This window comes from Chiloscyllium plagiosum, chromosome 12 (genome assembly GCF_004010195.1).
Source record: "Chiloscyllium plagiosum isolate BGI_BamShark_2017 chromosome 12, ASM401019v2, whole genome shotgun sequence".
Classification (NCBI taxonomy): domain Eukaryota; kingdom Metazoa; phylum Chordata; class Chondrichthyes; order Orectolobiformes; family Hemiscylliidae; genus Chiloscyllium; species Chiloscyllium plagiosum.
The window spans coordinates 10,472,453-10,495,034 of NC_057721.1; the positions used below are offsets into that span (position 1 = coordinate 10,472,453).

Here is a 22,582-nt window from a genome sequence, read left to right on the forward strand (position 1 = left end):
GGGTGGTGATGTAGGGGGTGGGGTGTAGTGATTTGGGGGTGTATAGTGATGGTGTAGTGATGTCACTGACTTGCAAACCAGGGACACAGACAGATGCTCAGCGGAGATGGGTTCAAATCCCAACAAGGTGGCTGGTGGAACTATTCAATTAATAAATCAGTTCTTGAAAACAAAGTTAGACACCTAAGTTACCGTGAAAAAAAGTCAATTTCTTTCCCTACATGTGCCTCCAGAGCTACAGCAATGTGGTTGACTTGTAAGTGGTGTCTGAAATGGCCCAGCAAGTGACTAAAGTTTTGTCAAACCACGTGTAGGAATCTCAATGAAGAGTGAAATTGGACTGACCATTCAGCATCAGGATCAACAACAGGAAAACATAGCCTTGCTGACCCTGAAAAGTTCTCCTCGGTAAATATCTGGGTGCTTTGTGCCAACACTGGGAGATTTCTTCCCTCGAGTAGGCAACCAACAGGCTGATATAATCATATTTACAAAATCAAAGCTCATACGTTCCAGACACCACCAACTCCAGGTATGTCCTGCCCCACCTTCAGTGAAGAGCCAGCAGAGGTGGTGGCACAGCCAGGAGGGAGTCCTTAACATCAATGCTGGACCGCATGAAGTCTCATGGCTTCAGGTCAAATACGGGCAAGGAACCATTCTGCTGGTAACCTCCCTCAGCAACGACCCTGCCACTTCCTTCCAATGATGGCTCAGTAACATTCCATGTTGAATACCAATTGAGAGAGGCAGCAATGGGGGCAGTAAGGGACAGAACATACTGTGGACGGGCGACTTCAAAGTGGCTGGTGCCAGTATGACTGAGTGAGCTGACCAAACACATAGCTGCTGGACCAGGTGCATGGTAGGTGGCTAGAGAACCAAGACAGAAACATCTGCTTGACTTCATCCTCATCATTGTACCTCTTGCAAACATGTCTGTCCCTGACAGCATCAGTGGGAGAACCCTTTGCAAAGCCATTACAGGGAAGAAATTCTCTCTTTGCTTGAGGATCGTTTCCAGCATGCTACAGGGCAGAGTGCTAAATGGATAGATTTCAAACAGATCAACCAACCTAAAACTGGGCATCCTGTGAGGAGATGTGGGTCACCAGAATCTGCCAAGTTGCATTCAACCTCCATCTGTAACCTCATGACCAAGAACATTCCTCTGTCCTACCATGAAGCTCTTCTGGACCTTTGGTGCTAGGAAGTGGCATTGGGCCCTATTGCCAGCCTTAGTAAAATTATAAACTAATCTGGAAAACTCAACGGTCCCCATAAGGATTTCAAGGACCTGAAGTTTCAAACCCCACTCACAACAGGTATACATCCTGTATTACATTCAAAATCTGGCTAGTAAATCCTAAATTTGCTCCGTTCATCTATATTGATAAGCTTCCTGCACTCTAATGATCTCTGACAATCACTCTGTGTTGGGTATTGTTGTTTGCAAACTAGCTGCCTGCTTTCCTGCACTACAGCAGTGAATATATTTCAGAAGTACTTCATTGATGTGATGTACTTTAGGATGTGCGATGGGCATGGAAGGTTGCCAATTATAAGAGTTTTGCCTTATCAGAATATGTTCCTTCCTGAGATTCTCCTTAAGTACTTCATTCAATAAGTCCATGGCATCATATTGATGTTCCAGTATTTTGGACTCACCTCTAAGTGGAAAGAGTTTCAGCACCTTATTGAAGCCCCTCATATCTATGGCAGTGGCTATCAGATCTAGTCTTAGGCTTCGCTTTTCCTGAATCTACATCCTCCAGTAACAGCTGTATAAACATTATCTCGCAGCAGAACTGTCTTCATAATACTCCATATGTGCTCTAAACAACCCCTGATGTGACTGGAACAGTACATCTCTGCTTTTGGAGTCTCTTCATCTAACCCAATGCTTTCTGCCCTTATTAAATTGTATGTCTCCAATTGTATGAAATAATGGTCTCCTTTGATGTAACAGCTCTGTTTGCATCAATCGACATTAACCTGGCCAAGAAAACACTGACTACACTATTAAAAGACCTAAAGATACATACACCAAACACCATCAACTTTATCAGCAAGGACAATATCGTCAAGCTAGTGGACCTATGCCTTACCACACACTTCACCTTCAACAACAAAACCTACAGACAAACCAACTGAACACCCATGGGATCTCCGATATCAGGGTTCTTAGCAGAGGCAGTAATGCAGAGACTCGAACAAACAGCTCTGCCAACCATCCAACCCAAACTTTGGGCCCGCTACGTGGATGACACCTTTGTCATCACTATACGAAACAAATTAGAGGAAACCTTCAAGACCATCAATAAGACCCTTACTGGCATAAAATTCACTAAAGAGGAGGAAAACAACAACAAACTACCATTCCTAGGTGTGACAGTAGAGCAAACAGCCAATGGGGAACTTCAAACCAGCATCTATAGGAAAACAACACATACGGACCTGAACTACAGAAGCAATCACCCCAACATCCACAAACGAAGCTGCATCAGAACATTATTCCGAGCGACCATTCACTGCAGCACAGAGGAACTACGCAGAGCAGAGGAAAATCACCCATACAATGTATTCAAAAAGAACAGATACTCAATTAACACAGTCCGCCGATTTCTCAGCAACAAACCCAAACAAGCAGACAAAACATGTCCGGAAACCCTAGCTACTCTCCCCTACATCAAAGACATCTCGGAAATGATTGCCAGACTACTCATACCCCTTGGCATCATGATAGCCCACAAACTGACCAACACACTAAAACAGCAGCTAATGAACTTTAAGACCCTATACAGACAACAAGCAAAACTAACGTCATTTACAAAATACCTTGCAAGGACAAACAGGCAGAAAACTGGTCACCAGGATACATGAACATCAACTAGCCACAAAAAGACATGAACCTCTCTCACTCGTATCCTCACATACGGATGAGGAAGGACACCACTTCGACTGGGACAATACATCCATCCTAGGATAAGCCAAACAGAGACATGCATGAGAATTCCCAGAAGCATGGCATTCCAACTGGAACTCTATCAACAAACACATCAAGTTAGACCTCATCTATCACCCTCTGAGAAAAAGAACAGGAAATGACAGCATCACAGGACATGACATCACCAACCCAAAGAAATCCAAACATATAAATAGAAAGCAGGAATTATCGGCAGTGCTTCGCCCGGAGGCTCACTGAAGATGTTACCGATTAGGGTGACAAAACGTCTGGAAGTGAACCTCCCAGCTCAGCGAGCAAACCTACATCCAGAACCTCAACCTGAGCTACTAATCTTCTCAAAACTCACTAACTCCATTCAATGATTAACAAGACTATATTGGCAGATCGCTCTCTTCTCCTCTATCCCATATACAGAGTCGTACAGCATGGAAACAGACCCTTCAGTCCAACCTGTCCATGTTGACCATGTTTCCCTAAACTAAACTAGCCCGACTTTCCTGCATTTTTTAAAAGTCTTTACTGTTCAAGGGGTGGCTACCCCCTTATCCTTTTTACCCGAATCAAGGAGCTAAAGACAGAATTTATGGGCCTTGGTGTCTCTCCTAGATCCAACCTCTTAAGTCCACCCTGCCCACCAACAAATGCTGCCTCCTCTTATCACCAATTTTTGCAAACCCCTCCCCACCCCCAGTGTGTGCAGCTGCCTTCTCTTCACTCCTTCTCCTGCAGTCTCCTCCTACCCCTGACACCACGAGCTACCTTGACCTTTCTCCCATGGTCCCACAACAGGCAGCAGACCAGATCCTGTCCAACAGTAACCCCACAGCCCTCCATTCTGATAGGCAACCCCTGGTGCCTGCCCCCACAGCCAGCCCTGTCTGACGCCTGGGGGTCAGATTGGCAGCTGTCACTCCATCATCTGAAGCCATGCTGATCCTTAACACCCTTACTTTCAATTTGATGTCACCAGCAAATTTCAGCACTTTCCTGAGCTCAAGTCATTGGTACAGTTTGGTGGAACAACATAGATCCTGGCATAGATCACAATGGGATCCAATTTCACACTTCCTGCTCTTCTGAGAAGCTTCCTTTAGATTTCCATTTCTGTAGCCACCTTTTAACCCATCGCCCCTGACTCCACACACACTCATCCTTGTCACGAGTTTCATAACGAAGATCTTCTGAAAGTCCACGTGTACCACTGTGTCCTAGTTTACAATTGGTTACTTCTTCAAAGAAATCAATTAAAATTGATTTAAGAAAAAAACCTTCTTCTGGAAATCCATCTTGACTATCTTCATTATTTTCTCATTTCTCGTATCATATTGCTATCTCACCTTTTAACAAACGTTCCTGTAGTTTTCTTTTTGCTAACTAGGGGATGCTTCTCTGGGCTGCATCGATCTCCTATGATGAATTACATCTGCTGTTCACTGATCCCCTGGCTCTGTTCATTTGTCAGTTCCAAATTTCTCTTTGTGATCTAGTGCTGTTACTGCCTTCTCCATAGTCGCTGTTAACATTTGTGGGTGTAATCCATCCCGTTTTGAATTAAGTTTGATAAGTTTACTGGTATTTCCTTTCACATTACCTTAACTGACGTTATATTCTTTCTTCTTTGCCATTTTCCACTGCTGCCGTTTCCCCCAGTTGTCCCTATTACTGACTCAACTTTAACCCTCTGCAACAACTGGGTTTTAAGTTAAAGTCTTGCCCAATGTATTCACACTCTCTCATTTTAGGGTCAGCCTCTGAGCTGTTATTTTAGTGACCCTTGTCCCTTTGCTTCTAAATGTTACTTACGTGTCAATAGAATACCATTTCGTTGGTACCTTCATTTCACATTTTCACTCTGCCTTGCTATCTGTTTAACTTCCTTCTAATACCTAACACTTTGCTTTTTGTATTTCTCTCATTTACTGTTCATCTCTTAACAAAAATCTTTTCTTCACTTTCAGTTTTAATCCTCATCTCTTTATTTACCCTTGGCATTTCATTCTTACTTTGCTTTATTTTACTGGAACATCTTTCTCATGAATTTTATTGATCTCTCCTTTAAATAATGACATCTGCCCATTGACCTCCGTCTGTCAATACTGGTCTCCATTTTAATTCCCTTAGCTCCATCCTTATTCCCATCTACAGTAGTTGACTGCCCTCTGATCAAACGGGACAAAGAGGTCAAAGGGCAGATATCGGCAAGTTCATCAGGACATCTGTTTTGCTTGCGTCTCGTGCCTGTGTGACCATACATATCAATTGGGAAGCCAGGAAATGACACCCTTAATGTTCCTCCATATGCCACACATCACTTGTGAACCCTGCTTCCAAGCTTTTTTAATGAAATCCAGACCAAGGGACCACAATAAGTTAGAGCCAGCCCATTTTGAGGTGAAATCACAAAGTATATTTCTTTCTCACACAAAGGGTAGTCGAAGTCTGCAACTTTATGGATAGTGGTAATTTAAACTTTTAAAGCAGATAGATTTTGTCTGGTGAACTGATAAGGGTCTACGTTAAGGTACATTCACCATGATCCGATAGAATAACAGAGAAGGCTGGAGGAGCTGAAAGGTTTAATTTTGCCCCTGATAACTTCAACCAAGTCATAGAGATGTACTGTACGGAAACAGACCCTTCGGTCCAACTTGTCCATGCCAACCAGATATCCCAAAGTAATCTAGTCCCACCTGCCAGCACCGGACCCATATCCCTCCAAACCCTTCCTATTCATACACCCATCCAGATGCCTTTTAAATGTTATAACTGTACCAGCCTCCACCACTTCCTCTGGCAGCTCATTCCATACATGCACCACCCTCTGTGTGAAAACGTTGCCCCTTAGGTCCATTTTAAATCTTTCCTCTCTCACCCTAAATCTATTCTCTCCCGTTCTGGAATTCCCCACCCAGGGAAAAGACCTTGACTATTTACCCTATCTGTGCCCCTCATGATTTTACAAACCTCTATAAGGTCACCCCTCAACCTCCGACACTCAACATGTTTCCAATATTCAATTTGTCACCTCAAGCTCATTGAAGGAAGAGGGCGGGAGGCTTGGGCAAAGTTAGATGGTTATCCGTTAACTATCCCAATGGGTGGCTGATGATAATCTGAAGTCTGTGTTGAGCAGCAGCGGTGGCCTTCGACCTGACCAATCATGCTAAGAGCTAGATCTCGGGCCAGAGAGGGTCAGGTCTATTTAAACGGAATGTTTGTTTAAGGTTTCTTTGTTGACCAGGAGGAGGTGCTGTGGGCTCCATGGTGCATGTCCACAATCAGGCCGGTTTGAGCTGGAGTGTGACAGTTGCTGATGAGGTGTGGGGGCTATAAAATCTCTCTGAGCATCGCGAACGAAGGCTTTGGTTCTTGACCCACACCATCAATCCCACATCCTGTTCACATCAAGCTGGTCTCAATCTAAATCTAAATCATAGCATTCTTCTTTAAGTGCTTTTCAGATGCCTAATTCTCACTGATTGATCTTTCATAAACAGGAACTAAAGTGCTTCCAGTTTTGGACGGACAAATAGACTGAACTGCCATTATCACAATGATGTAACAATGACTAATCTGAAGACCTTGAATGGCTAAGATTCTGGAAACTAACCATCCATTTGGGAGCAACATGGAACCAATTGAATGGAGGGACTCCATCCTTTTCCCTGGCAACTGTTTGGTGCCAAACACTCAACCCTGAGATGAGCTCCCATCACACATCACAGTCACTGGGAGCAGTGATTTTCAGCTTTGTGTTGTCACCCATCTCTACTCCTGCCTCAGCCTATCTTTCTTCCATTTGTGAACTCTCTAGATTTGACTATTCTAAGGCATGCCTAGCTGATTGCCCACATCCTAGCCTGTGTAAGCTTGACATTATCTAAACCACTGCTGCCTGTACCCTAATACAGCTTACTTTCACCATCACCCTGTGCTTATTCACCCGACTCCTAGTTAAACAAGATTTCAACTTTAAACCTTCAAGGCCTTGTCCCTCCCTAACTTGCACTTCATGTAGCTCCACGACCTATCCAAGACATCTGGTCTCTTCTAATTCTGGCTTCTGGAGCATCCACATTTTTAATTGTTTGCCATTAGGTACCATTAGGCCCGAAGCTCCAGAATCCTTCTCTAAACTTGGTTGACTTCTTTCCGTCTTTAAGATGTTCCTTAAAAACTATGACTGTGACTAAGCTGACAGTCACCGACCCTAATATCTCCTTATGTGACCCAGTGTCTAATTTTATTTAATACCATTCCTTCAAACGCTTTGGCGGGTGGGGAGTGTTGTGGTCGAGTTGCCACAGATGAAGGGAAAAGATGCAAGCAAAAGCAATGGTCACAAATGGAATTTGTAATGCAGTGTCGTTGACAACAGGCCGTTGAGTGGCCTTTCTGAAGCCAGGCAGCGTGACTTGTACAACTCACTGTTGGTCTTGAGCCTGGACGGTTCACTGTTGTGGCTGCCGGCCTGGTTTATAGCCTTGACGACGAAGATGTACTTGGTCCCGCTCTGCAGCCCGTGCACCGTGTAGTGGTTCTGCTTGATGTTCGGGACAATCATCCAGCTGTCGGCCGAGCTACACAAACCTGCAACGGAACCGAAAGAGTAGCATCACTCGGGGGTGGGCTGGGGGGCAGGGGAGGGGCTTCAACACCCACATGAGAACCAACTGGACTACCCGCTCCAGCATGCAACGACAGCTGCTGAATGAATGACGGGAATGTCAAAATTGCTAAACAATAAAGAACCTACTTAGGAATGAGAGTCCTGAAAATCTACAATTGCCCATCGAAAGCCCAGTTCCACTCATGATTGAGAGTATACAGTTTTAGACTGCGGCGTTTTAAGTGTTAACATCGATTCAGGGATAGCACTATCACCATCACCTCTGACTTAGAAAGTAATCCGTCCACGTCCCACTCCTAACACTTGAGCGTTGCTGCATTTCTGCCTTTCAGATGACAAAGTAAACTCAGGCCCTGTAAGATGGCAGGAAATAATGCTATGGGACTATTCCAAGAGCAGTTTGTCAGGTGTCTTGCAACATATTTATCCCTCAACCAAGACCAATGGAACTACTGATCTAGTGACTAGCCCACTGCGGTCCTTTCTTATTCACAGAGTTTCAGCCTCTCCAGTTTTCTTGTTCTGAGTTCCTGGCTGGGGTATGGCTGGTTGGCACCAGAAGCCATACAATGCTCACCCAATCACCATGATTTGTGCCAGCGTTGACTGCGAACGTCAGCAGGCTATTCGGCTATGTAGGGCATCGCTGTAATGATATTGCTGTTCCGAACCGTGGGATTTCAGACAAACTACAGATGTTCAAAATGCGCTTGACTCAGTCAGAAAAGACAAATTCTTATTCAATTCCTTTTCGCCAGCCTCACTGGATTTTGTGCTACATAATTAAACCGGCGGTTGAAGGTATGCTTAATTTAAACTCAGTGATTAAGGCAAGAGGATTGAGGGAAATATTGGGAGGGTTACAGAAATAAAAGTCAAAGTTGTGCATAACATCAAAAGTTTATGGAAAAGTTTGAGCTGCTACACTTCTAGGAACGCGTGCTAACAAACTCTCATGGGATTGAGTCAATCTGAATGCAAAAAAGTTACCGGGGCAAGTTTTAAAACTAGATGATTGGGTAGTTTTCAGTTGCATCTGTGATTGGGCAAATTCTGTAGAGAAAGCACCGTTTTCTGAACACTGCGATGATTATTCTGCCATCAGCACCCAAACAGATTCATCTTTAAAACCAGAAAGCTCCCGGACATACCCTGAAAGGACGGCATTAACAGCGACTGTGAACTCACTGACAACGTTGGCTAGGCCGGTGAAGATGGTGTACTGAAGCTCGTATGAGACCACACTGAATTCATCGTCCGAGGTCCAGTGAACTGTGATCGTATCGTGTGAGGCAGTGCACAGTTCCTCGCGGATGGCAGGTGGGTTCGGTGCTGGAAAGGCAGACACGCAAACCTGGGGTAAGCACTCAACCATCTCCTGACCAGTTACTGCCTTTCTCCACCATAGCCCCACACTCCTCCACACAGCCCCAACCCCCCCTCCCACCACCACCCCCCCTCCACCAACTCCCAACACTCATCTCTATGGCTATAAAAGTGTAAACCTCTTTAAGGCTGTGCATAAACTCAATTATAATTAAGCGCAATGGAGATCTGAAACAAACAAAAACAGAAATTGCTGGAGAAACTCAGCAGGTCTGGCAGGAATGGGCATATAGATGGAGATCGAACCAAAGAAGGGATGACAAAGAAAGAGAGGAAGAGATATTGGGGGGGGGGCGAAGGTGGGAGGAAGAGAATGAGATGGAGAGGAAGACTGAGAAAGAGAGGGAAATAGAGAAAGAGAAAGAGAGAGGGAGGGAGGGGGAGGAAGGGAAAAGGCGAATAGGCCAAGCTGCTGGAATTAGCAAACAACCTGGAGTTGAAGCATCCTTCCATGAGGAAAGGAGAGATCATTTCGGCAAAAGTTCAGCATTTAAATTTGCTGGAAATGTCATCAGACTCTGGATATGGCTAAAATTCAATTGAAAATGAAGCAGAGGCAGAAGGCAAGGAATTAAGAAAGAGAGAGAGAGAAAGAAAGAAAGAGAGAGAGAGAAGAGAGAGGGAGACAGGACAATAAGCCCGGAAAGGTGGGCAAAAGACATGGAGGAAGGCGTTCATGCTGTAAAGTTATTGAACCCGTCGCTGAATCCTGAAGGCTGTAAGGTACCTAGTTGGAAGATAAGGTGCTCTTCCTCCATCTTGCACTGAGCTTCACTAGAGCACTGCAGCAGGCCTGAGGCTGAAATGTTGGTGTGGGAATACGGTGGGGATACTCAAGTGGCAGGAAACTGGAAGATTGAGCTCATTTTTACAGACAGGAGTGTAGGTGTTGTGTGAAATGGCCACTCAGTCAATGCTTCATTTCCCCAGTGTAGAGGAGATCACATTGTGAGCAGTGAAAGCAGTTGGCTAGATTGTGTGAAGCGTGAATTCACTGGAAAGTAAGCCTGGGCCCTTGGATACTGAGGAGGGAGGAAGTAATCAGGCAAGTGTTACACCTTCGACGGTTGCAGGGGAAGGCGCCGTGAGGCTATGAGTGAGTGTTGGGAATGGAGGAGGGGACCAGGGTGTCCCAGAGGGAATGGTCCTTTTGGAAGGTGGACAGGAACAGGCGGGAGGGGAATGTGTGTCTAGTGGTGACATCCTGCTGGAAATGGCGGAATGCCAGCTAACGTTCCTCTGGATGTGGATGCTGGTGGAATGGCAGGGAAGGACATGGAGGTTCCTATTGCTGCTGTGGGAGGGAAGGGGGAGGATGAGGGCTGAAGTGCAGGAGATGGGTCAGACATGAGGGCCCAGCTCCTCATTGATGCTGGGTCAAACCCCTGGAACTCCCTACTGTAACACTTAGGTGAAGTCCACATTGATGCCCTGGGGTTGAAGAGTCCTGAGGCAGAAGATGAGGTGTTTTTCCTCCAGACGTCGGGCGGTGAGGGAGTGGTGATGGAGGAGGCCCAGGACCTGCATGTCCTCAGCAGAGTGGGAGGGGGAGATGAAATTTTGGCTATGGGGCGGTGGGGTTGATTGGTGCGGGTGTCCAGAGATGTTCCCTGAAGCGCTCTACAAGAAGGCGTCCTGCCTCCCCAATGTAAAGGAGACCACATTGGGAGCAACGGATACAATAAATTACATTTGTGGAAGTGCAGGTAAAACATTGATGGATGTGGAAGGCTCCTTTGGGGCCTTGGATGGAGGTGAGGGAGGAGGTGTCGGCGCAGGTTTTACAATTCCTGTGGTGGCAGGGGAAGGTACCAGGACGGGAGGGTGGGTTGTTGGGGGGCGTGGACCTGACCACATAGACATGGAGGGAACGGTCTTTGCGGAAAGCGAATAGCGGTGCTGAGGGAATATACATCCCTGGTGGTGGGATCTGTTTGTAGGTGGCAGAAATGTTGGTGGATGATGCTGTTTATGCGGAGGTTGGTGGGGTGGAAGGTGAGCACCAGGGTTGGGGGTTCTGTCTTTGTTGCGGTTGGAGGGGTAGAGTTTGAGGGTGGAGGTGCGGGACGTGGATGAGACATGTTGGAGGGCAGCTTCGACCATGTGGGAGGGGAAATTACGGTTTTTAAAGATGGAGGCCATCTGGCGTGTTCTGTGGTGGAACTGGTCCTCCTGGGAGCAGATACAGCGGAGGCGGAGGAATTGGGAATACAGGATAGCATTTTTGCAGGAGGTACGGTGGGAGGAGGTGTAATCCAGGTAGCTGTGGCAGTCGATGGGATTGTAAAAATTGTCGGTGTTGAGTCGGTCGAAGTTGCTGGAGATGGAGAGGTCCAGGAAGGGGAGGGAGATGTCACAGATGGTCCAGGTGAATTTAAGGTTGGGGTGGAATGTGTTGGTGAACTGCTCAACTTCCTCACGGGAGCACGAGGTGGCGCCAATGCAGTCATCAATGTAGCGGAGGAAGGGGTGGGGAGTGGTGCCGGTGTAATTACGGAAGATGGACTGTTCTACGTAGCCAACAAAGAGACAGGCATAGCTGGGGCCCATACGGGTGCCCATGGCTACCCCTTTCATCTGGAGGAAGTGGGAGGATTCGAAAGAGAAACTGTTGAGGGTGAGCACCAGTTCAGCCAAACGAATGATTGCGTCAGTGGTAGGGTACTGTTGGGGACGTCGGGAGAGGAAGAAATGGTGGGCTTGGAGGCCCTAGTCATGGCGGATGGAAGTACCCCCACCAACGCCACCCACCTGCTCACTGCCAGCATGCCCCCTAACAGTTAGGGAACATCTCCGGGACACCCGCACCAATCAACCCCACCGACCTGTGACCGAACATTTCAACTCCTCCTCCCACTCTGCCGATGACATGCAGGTCCTGGGCCTCCTCCACCTAACGCCTGGAGGAAGACGCCTCAGAACCCTTCAACCCCATGGCATCAATGTGGACTTTACCAGTTTCCTCATGTCCCCTCCCCCCACCTTATCCTAGTTCCAAACTTCCTGCTCAGCACCGTCCTCATGACCTGTCCCACCTGTCAATCTTCCTTCCCATCTGCTCCACCCCTTCCTCCATCCACCTACTGCACTCTCAACTACCTTCTCCCCAGCTCCAACCCCCTCCCATTTATCTCTCCATCCCCGAGGCTTCCAGCCTCATTCCTGATGAAGGGCTCCTGCTCAAAACATCGATTTTCCTGCTCCTGGGATGCTGCCTGACCGGCTGTGCTTTTCCAGCACCATTCAAATCTTGACTCTAATCTCCAGCATCTGCAGTCCTCACTTTCGCCGAGTTTTCAAAAGGTGGTTAGAGACAACTGGGGATGGGCAGCCTCGCCAGCAATGCCAATGTCCCAAGAATGGATAGATTTTAAAAATAGGTCTTACCTGTGAAGTTTTTCTACTGTTATCTTTTTGTGTTAACATTGCTCCAATTACATGTTTCAATCTCACCATTTAGAATCAAACCTGCTCACGCAGACCTGTCACACTGTAATTACACACTCTGTGGAGGTGATGCTATTGTACCTCATTATGCACAGAAACCGCTCTCTACTTGCCAGATTTCAGTGGATTTTGCTACTGACCTGTAAACAGTGTCAAGGTATAATGTAAAAGCAATGAGTGAGATTGAATTACAATCTTGTGTCTTGGTTGTATGACACACACTCTCTAACCCTCCCTTCAGCTGAAGGCCACACATGCCCTTGAATCCACTGTGCACACCTGGGGGTGCTTCAGCTCGTGACGGATAGATTTTTCGTTGAAGTAGGGATATGGATCACGGGCGGGTAAATGGAGAGGTGGCGCAAATTAGTCACGACTAATTGTCTGAACAGGCTTAAGGAGCCAAATGGCTTAGTCCTCTTGTTAAGGTTCCCCTGGGTGATTGATCAATATGTAATAAGCAGCAATGAATGGGAATGACCATTGGCTGTAATATTAGCTGTGTGGCGTGTGTAAGCTAGCCTGCAGATAATCCAGGATTGATGGATTGTAAAATGGGGGTTGGGGAGCTGTTGGAGCGAATACCTCAGCTAGTGCAAATGGAGGTGGAGAATCCATAATTAGCCCATTTCCCACAGAGTTAGCACCTTGCCCCATGGATTAAAAAAAAAAGGCACCATTTCGGCCATCGGTTACGAGGTGAAACGTTGTCGACAGCGCCTTCCTAAATTCATAGCGAGGTGCCAAAAATGTACGTAACACTCATCTCCAAATCTCCCACCTGTGAGGTAATCAAGGCTCTCCAGCATCTTCTTCTCCCGCGAGAAGTCTAATGCAAATGTGTCAAATGTATCATTCAGGTTGATTTCTGGGATGAGCACTTGAGAAGATGCAGTTGCCATGGAGACTCTGCGCAGAGAGAAAAAAAACAGCAAGAGGTTTGGTAAATTTGATTTCATGTGCTGAGCTCCCATTACTACTCTTAATTGACCACAAGACGCCAAGGGATGGCTAGAGGTCACCTAAGGAGCCATTTAAATGCAAGCTCTTCTTCCTCGGGCATTGGGAATTCGGAATATCACGGTGGAATTCCAACATGGACCAGACAGCTTGACTGGCTCTCAGACTGATGCAAGTGGGATTGTTCTTCTGAGATAGGGGCTAAAGCAGGACTGTGAAAGAAATTGTATTTATCCAGTAAAGTTCACAATTAACAGCCAACAAACCACTTTGATTTTTAACGCTGCAGCAATTTTTTTGCTTTGGAAGAAGCTTTATCCTGCTTTTAATCCATTCTATTAGTGCACTTGAGTGTTTGTGGCTGAAACGTTTCACTCTTCAACACAAATATTCTTAATTTTCCAGCTACTTTCTGGAGGGTAGAATTGCATTACTTTGTTAAACTTCGTGCCAAGTCCAAACAAATCCAAACTAAATTCCCTCTCCAGGATTATATTGCTTGACTTAAGTTTTGAGCCAGCCCTGGATCATCATTTCTGTCAAACTGACTGACATTGTGCAGCTAATGACCATAGAAGTAGATATTGATGAGCTGCAAAAAAAAGGGGCCGTGACACCCGAGCAACCCGGAATAAATTAAGACTTGACGAGTCATTTGTCTTACTTTGCTCCGCATTATGACTTCAGGCCCCTGCACGCGCATCTCGTTTAATAACTGGTGGGGAAACAATCCCTGTCCCTCAGCCTCAGCTCTGCCAGAGTTCTAATCCTCAGAGACGCGTGACTATCCCGAAAGCACGCTCTCACTGCACACATTTTCTTCTTTATGAACATCAATTGGCGAGGAAAAGTTAAGAGAGGCCTGTTACTGCCCGCCATTAAAATCATAGCATGCCCTGGTGCTGGCTTCCTGCCACTGACTGAACAGTGTATAGACTGCCCAGTCTGTTGTGTAACAGGTATACAAGGGCCATCAGTAATGGACAGAGTTTCAGCTCATTGCCCATACAACGCAGCATTGAATTTTACTCATGGGTTCTCAGGAGGGGGAGGGAATGGAACCGACTGCCAACTCCCCGGATGCAACATTTTAAACGAGGTCCTGCTGACAGTAACGGAATCTTCCCAGTTTGTGTAGAACAGCATGGAATTGCATTTCAGGGGCACACATTATCTGTGGAAGTGCACATGAAGAGGCATTTTTAATGTTAAATTGTTGTTTAGGGTTCCTCTGGGTCGGAGCTTAATTGCATACAGACCCTGATTTTTGCCATCTTCTTTACCGTCATGTCTCCAGATTGCCATCCATGGTTTCCCTACTGTCACCTCTCCCCTATTTTCTTCTTACCCTCTACCTCTCACTCTTTTCCCCTCTCCACTCTCACCTCCGCCTTCACCTCAAGCTTACTCCAATTATTTCCTGCTCCCTCCCACGCTCTAACCCTAAGCACTACCCTGGTCGGAGACTCCGCACGTGACCGTTGCGCGGAACCTGAAAATGCCGAATGCAGAGCTACCCACCAAGTGTGAACCATGCAACCTACATTTTAACCATGACATTTCCAGCACTGTTTAAACAGGATGCCTTTGTTTTTCTCTGGTGAGCTTGCGACAGTATGAAGTCAGACACCACCCAGATCAAGTTGCCCCTGCATCAGACTGCAGAACATTGGAAGCTGCCCAGTATTTAACCCATGCTGCCATTCATTTAGCTCATGGTTATCCATATCTCAGTCCCATTCTCCAACCTTGCACAAAAATATTATCTATCAAACATCGATTGGCTTCAACTTGAAAGATTTCAGCTTTTGAGCAAGGGGTTCTGTGTTAATAGCCCACACTGCCTTAAAAACTGCTTCCTTCTGAAAGGCCTCTCCCCAATTTTAAGACAGTGGCCTCCCATTGTGGATTCTTCCACTACAGAAGATGGTTTTGCTGTATCTATCCAATAAAACACCTCGTTACTGTCAACACTTTGATTACATCACATTCTCACCTTTGCTATTAAAGGGAATACAGTCAGGTTCATGGAGTCATAGAGATGTACAGCATGGAAACAGACCATTCGGTCCAACCTGACCATGCCGTCCAGATATCCCAACCTAATCTGGTCCCACCTGCCAGCACCCGGCCCATATCCCTCCAAACCCTTCCTATTCATATACCCATCCAAATGCCTAATAAATGTTGCAATTGTATCAGCCTCCACCACTTTCTCTGGCAGCCCATTCCATACACATACCACCCTCTGCTTGAAAAGGTTGCCCCGTAGATCTCTTTTATATCTTACCCCTCTCACCCTAAACCTATGCCCTCTATTATGGACTCCCCAACTACAGGGAAAAGACTTTGCCTATTTATCCTATCCATGCCCCTCATAATTTTGTAAACCTCTATAAGGTCACCACTCAGCCTCTGACACTCCAGGGAAAACAGCCCCAGCCTGTTCAGCCTCTTCCTTTAGCTCAAATCCTCCAACCCTGGCAACATCCTTGTAAATCTTTTCTGAAGCCTTTCAAGTTTCACAACATCTTTCTGATAGGAAGGAGACCAGAATTGCACACAATATTCCACCAGTGGCCTAACCAATGTCCTGTACAGCCATAAGATGACCTCCCAACTCCTGTACTCAATATTCTGCCTCCTAATTTAACTCTAAGTCCTGCTGAACCCATGCTTTACCCCTCCAAGACCAATTGTTCTGAGGTACAATGTCTCGAACTGAATGGAGTTCTCTAGATGGGTTGTAACGAAGGAATTTGTAGCATTTCTTGAAGCAATACTTCTTCTCTCATGTGTCAGACGACCGTGTCTAACTTGGCATTCCAAACCACCCATTCATACTGCAAAGAAGGGTATACATAGGACTTTACTGAGGAAGCCACCCTTTAAGACAAAAACTTTGTGGAAAGGGATTAACTTGCATTTGGAGAACAGCCTTCATGAATTTAGGATGCAGACATTAATTAAGTACCTTTTGAAGTGTGTGACTCAGTTCAATAGCGAACAACTGAATTGAGCATACTCTTAAGTGTTTGGGTTCACTAGGGGGCTTACATGGTCCAGTGTCTATGAGGTTGGCAATTTCTGGTCTAAATACAAGAGTCTTGTGGAGGAGACAAGCTGTCTATTGCACCTCTGCAATAGACACTCAAGATCTACAACTTTTGAACCCTGAGGCTAAAGTGTTACCATCAAACCACAGCTAGCATTGCAAGGGAGACTATGGTGGGGACACTGCTCACTGACAAGACTGACTCATATCCCAATATTAATCCACTCAAACACTATATTTACATACATTTAATGCACCAGCAGGGTCTGATAACTGAACGGAGCTCCCTCATTTACCTTTAGCAGAAAAACCTCAGAAAGTGGTTGTTCCCCACTGTGCCTTGGTAGAGGCTGCCTCAAGCTTTAGTGCATCCCTCAGCACATAGGCCTGGACTTTGGAATGTGCCGGTCTGCAGTCAACTCTTTATTCTAGAAGAACAAGTTTTGGGCAGATCCCAAAGCGCGTTTTTCGCTGGTTTGATGATTGTCCAGGTGTAGTTGTTCAAGTTTCACAACATCTTTCCTTTACAATAAAAGACAATACTCTCTCCAGACTTAACACCAGCATTTTTGACAGGATTTTAGGGGGGGCATTCAGAAAAGACGCCTGCTCTGAGGTTACACCCGGAAGATCCAAGGGTCTTAAAAAAAGGATTCCATCTGGTTTGATGGTTGTCCAGGTGTAGTCGATGTTTGTCCCAGTCCCAGGTCACAGTTTGCACAGCACAGCACAGACCAGTTATCAAATCCTCTCCGTGCCTCGAATCTATGTAAATATAGTCTTGTACAAGGAAGAAATGACTTGGGTTTTTTTGCTGGATACAGTCAAACTCCAATGTTTGTTGGTTTCTTCAAACACTACTGTACAGAACCGAAACTGCTTTCGTGACGATGTATAAAGATATTTTTATGAATAAAGTATTTGAATTGAATTGAATTTATTGTCACATGTACCGAGGTACAGTGAAAAGCTTTGTCTTGTAAGCAATACAGACAGACCAGAGTTAAGTAGCATAGATAGTAAATAATAGGTAAACAGCAGCAACACAAAAACACAGGTACAGGTGAATGCTAAGAGTTTGTGAGTCCATTCACTATCCTAATAACAGGAGGGTAGAAACTGTTTCGAAACCAGCTGGTGCGTGTGTTCAGGCTTCTGTACCTTCTCCCCGATAGTAATGTTGTAGAAAAGCATTGCCAGGGTGGGATAGATCTTTGAGAATGCTGGCAGCCTTTCCTTGACAGCGGGCCTGGTAGATGGATTCTATAGATGGGAGGTTGGCCAGGCTGAGTTCACCACTCTCTGTAACTGCCTCTGATCTTGAATGGTACAGTTGCCAGACCAGGTTTCTTTTTTAAAATAAAAATATTTATGCACTTAAAGACAGAGTTACCATTTCTGCCTCCACCGTGTCCTAAACAATAAGAGCTAACAGCCTCAAATACATACTGTTTCAGGATCAATCCAGATCAGAGTGTGTGTGTGTGTGTATATATGTATATATATGTGCGTGTATATATATGTATATATATAGTGTGTGTGTATATATATATGTGTGTGTATATATGTAAGTGTGTATATATATATATATATATATGTGTGTGAGTGTGTGTGTGTTGAGCCCTACTGCTGAGATGAAGCAGAATTAACAAGGCACTGAGTGACTGAGTTAATGATTACACCTCTATTAACCTTAATCCAACCTCACTGCATTGGAGAGCTACTCAGCACGACAAGCTATTAAAAAGGTAATTGTGATGCTTTGTAGTCGCTCAGTTTTTAAAAGAATATTGAGTGGATCTTTAGCAGCAGGAAGAACTGATATTTATGTTACTATAGCAACTAAGGAGACACCATTAAAATGATCCTTTTAGCAGCCCTGCATTTCGAGTTATTTGTTTTCCTTGAGCATCTGAAAGACTTGTGCCTAGTCATTTCCCATTCTAGTCACTAGCTGTGCTCATGTTATTGAAGCTGTATTCCATGAACAGGCCATTGACTCCCTGCTTTCTTCCCCCCAGCAGAATTTCTTATGCACGGAATATGGCTACATTGTAATAATCTCTCATTTAATGTGGGGAGTAGCAGACTGAAGTATGAATTACAGCTTAGCACATCAGTTAGTTTGGTAATCCCTTTTCCTTTAGATCTTAAATTAACAGGAACTCTTTCACAACTCAAGGACATTTGAAAGCTCTTTACAATCAATGAGATTTCCAAGATGGAGGACCAGAGAAAATAGTGGATCGAAGAGCTGCTCCTTTTTTTGAGGTCTTTTTTCAGTGTTGGAGTGATTTCTTGACTTCTTGGAGCAGTGATTACTGTTTTATAATCCATTGCATTGTTTTGCGACTTTGGAAAGGAAAAGATTAGAACAATGGTACTGTAAAACAGAGGAAGAGGGAGAACATGTACCTTCTGGGGAGCAAAGTGTTGGAGGCAGGTACAATCACTGCATTTAAAAATTAAAAATCACACAACACCAGGTTATAGTCCAACAGGTTTATTTGGAAGCACTAGCTTTCGGAGTGCTGCTCCTTCATCAGCCACAACCACTTGATGAAGGAGCAGCGCTCAGAAAGCTAGTGCTTCCAAATAAACCTGTTGGACTATAACCTGGTGTTGTGTGATTTTTAACTTTGTACACCCCAGTACAACACCGGCATCTCCAAATCATAGCATTCAAAAGGCATCGGGATGGATACATGAATAGGAAGGATTCAGAGGGATGTGGGCTGGGCGTGGGCAAATGGGACTAGATTAATTTAGGATATCTGGTTAGCAGTTGGACCGAAGGGTCGGTTTCTGTGCTGTACAACTCTATGACTCTTAAGTACAGTAAGGTCCAGCCTTGCCCAGTGAAATTGGTGACTTTTGCGACAGAGTGTGCAGTGCGCATTTTATTCCAGCAAGCAAGTTTCTTTAACTGCTACTTTGCTTTAAAACGGCAGATTGAGTGAAGTGAATTCTGGAAGGGCTTGCATACAAGCAGCAGGAATTTACAGCACACGTTGCACTTTACTCTGCTGTTGGAAACGCAGCAGCCAATTTGTACACAGCAGGCCTAAGGAACAGCAATGATATTAAGTGATCATCTGCTTTCGCTCTATCAGTTGGAGGAATCGATATCAGCATGTTGGCCACTGCTCCCTCTGTATTAGGACTGGAGTGTCAGCCTAGACGATATGTTAAAGCCTGTGGAGTCAGACATACACCCATGAGCTTCTAGTTCAGAGGACAGAGAGTGGTACAAGCTGAGCAAAGACTTGTAAGGCTGGCCAGTAAATTATAGAATATGTTTCACTGCTGTTGTGCAACTCCGTTTGAGTGCAATCTGTCTTGCCACTCATTTGAGAAGAAAACCATAAAACGAGGAGCATTGGCAGCAGACTGTGTGAGCTCATCTGAGCATTCAGTGACTTTATTGTGCATTAATGCGAGCTCATTCTGCCAACTGGATCAGTTGCATTTCTTAATCCCCTGATCACCTCATAATGAACAACAGTTAGAGCTCCAGGAATCAAATTACTGGGAAAAAAAATGCTCTTTTGGTTTTATAATAGGAAGAAAGGCCTGCAACAGGATTTAGAAATGTTTAAACAATTGGGTCTCTAAAGCCATTGTCCAGCGAGTGGAACTACACTCGCCTGGTTCCATTTATATCCATGCAGTCAGCCCACACTGCCCCTCTGAAGAGCATCCCACCGAGACCCACCCTATTCTGTATTTCCCATCATCCACCTAGTCTATACAACTCTGTACACTACAGGGCAATTTAGAATGGTCAATCCACCTAACCTGCACATTTTTGGACTGTGGGAGGAAACCCATGCAGACATGGGGAGAGTGTGTAAACTCCACACAGTCAGTGGCCTGAGGCTGGAATCGAACCCAGGTCCCTGGCGATGTGAGGCTGCAATGCTAAGCACTGAGCCACCATACTGCCACAGTTCATGATAGCTTCTCTTCCCCCTCTCGTACCACTGGCCAATTTCTCATCCACATGCTTCCCCTTGGTGATGTTACCTAAACTCTCAGTGCCAGGTTTCACACAGGCACTTGAAGACATCCAGCTCTCTGTCACCACCTCCTCTTTCAAGCCCTCACCAGTCTGACTGCCAAAGTTGCCAGTCCAACTGAGTAGGCAGCAAGTCGCTCCAATTAAATACCGCAAAGACTGAAGCTATTGCCTTCAGTTGCTGTTCCCAACTCTGTTCCTGAGCAGTTTGCTCCAATCCCCACTCTCTCTCTCTCAGCTGCCTGAGGTGTTTCCAGACCATTCCCAACATTGATTTCCTAATTATCACTGCACGGGTCTTCTGACCACCCATCTGCCATCTCCACAACATCTCCCTTCTCAGCTGATCTGCTGCTGAAACTCTGTCACCTCAACACAATTACTCAAATATTCCCCTGCTCAGTTTCCCTCACAGCTTGAATAACACCTTCCTACAAAGTGCTTTGGGACATTATATCATATTAAAGCTACTAAGTAAGTGAAGGTTGTTGTTAGCTTTCTAAACGTTGCACTTGGAGACTACCGAGCGGATAATCATAGATGGCGCTCCAGTGGTATTCCATGAAAGTATTGCACTGTCTTAGCATCCATCCTTCTTGATATGAGGTTCAAGCAAAACCCCTGCCTACCAACCAGGTAGATGCACAATTCGACATTCGACAGCTCACACTTTGGATGCAGCACTTTTCAAAGGAGGACATAGGAGTTCTTCTGGTGTGCAAGGGGCCAAAAAACCCCAAACACACACACTAGAAATCCTTTGACATCCGTGTCTCTCCTGAGACTGCAGTCCCCTGCTTTCTTCTTGCAGCACTGAGCAGGTTGGTACAACTGAGTGATTGGCGAGGCCACACTAAACAGCAAGAAACCATTAACCAGGTCAGTGAAGTCAGGGAGCAACTTCTGATTCCCTTCCTTAGCAAACCAACGCTGGTTGTGCAAACAATCCGGCAGCTTTCAGTGATTAAACCTTTCGTTTTCCAGAATAAACTGTCGTGGGAAACTCAGAATCGCGAATGAGCCACCCTGGGATATCAACTCACATTTTCTCAATTACTCGTCCAGACTCCTGGAGATGGAAACACATGCAACACCTTAACACTGCTGTTACCGTGGGGACAAGAGAGAGCGGTGATAGACTGAAATACATTCGACAGCTCACATTCTGGATGAAAATGATCATATAATGAAATAAGCAGACAGGAAGAAGGCTCAAAAAGGTGTACGGTTTCACTTGTGGTGAATGGAACAGGATGAGACTGCCTTTGCAGTGGTGGGATGTACATTTAGTCAACAGGGTCATCATGAAGGCAGAAAACAACAAGTGAGTGGTGGTGCGCTCCCTTACCTTTCGGAGATATTTTTAGCTGTCTGCAGGAAGCGAGCGTGATCATTCTCTTTCAGTGTCTGCTCTGCTTGAGTGATGAGGGAGCCTGATCGTTCGATGCACTGTTTGCAGTTCGCGATCTGCTGGGCCAGTTTCCGAAGGCGTACGACCTTTCAAGGGAAAGAGAGGAGCTCAGACGAAGGGCATTGGGCTGCTTCAATCTGCTTCCGATATTCCATCGTGCACCCTCTTTCTAACTGGGCAGTGGTGGGAGGGGGGGGGGTGGGGTGGGGGGGGGGAAGAAGGGAGGATGAGAAATCTATTCATGCAGTGAGTTGTGATAATGTGAAAAATACTGCTTGAAAGGAAGGAGAGCCAATAGCAATGTTCAAAAGGGAATTGAATAAGTATTTGAAAAGGGAAAACATCTTCAAACTTATAGGGAAGGAGCAGGTGAATAGTTCGATAGCTTTCTCAGCAGGTCTCTCACTGTTTACACCACTTCTATGCATTCTAGAATCAGAGATGTACAGCATGGAAACAGACCCTTCGGTCCAACCCGTCCACGCCGACCTGATATCCCAACCCAATCTAGTCCCACCTGCCAGCACCCGGCCCATATCTCTCCAAACCCTTCCTATTCATATATCCATCCAAATGCCTCTTAAATGTTGCAATTATACCACTTCCTCTGGCAGCTCATTCCATACACGTACCACCCTCTGTGTGAAAAAGTTGCCCCTTAGGTCTCTTTTATATCTTTCCCCTCTCACCCTAAACCTATGCCCTCT

At 45.6% G+C, this 22,582-nt stretch overlaps 1 protein-coding gene across 7 annotated transcripts in view; it reads right to left on the minus strand.

The window, feature by feature from the left end:
- mid1 (midline 1) overlaps positions 1-22,582 on the minus strand; it is a 361,542-nt gene that overhangs the window by 22,237 nt on the left and 316,723 nt on the right. For all 7 annotated transcript variants that reach the window (XM_043700454.1, XM_043700457.1, XM_043700455.1 and 4 more), the window contains 4 exons: positions 21,813-21,961; positions 13,213-13,340; positions 8,787-8,930; positions 7,397-7,558 (listed from right to left, as the gene is read on the minus strand). In XM_043700454.1, the coding sequence (XP_043556389.1) occupies positions 7,397-7,558; positions 8,787-8,930; positions 13,213-13,340; positions 21,813-21,961 (583 nt within the window). The remainder of the gene's footprint in view (positions 1-7,396; positions 7,559-8,786; positions 8,931-13,212; positions 13,341-21,812; positions 21,962-22,582) is intronic.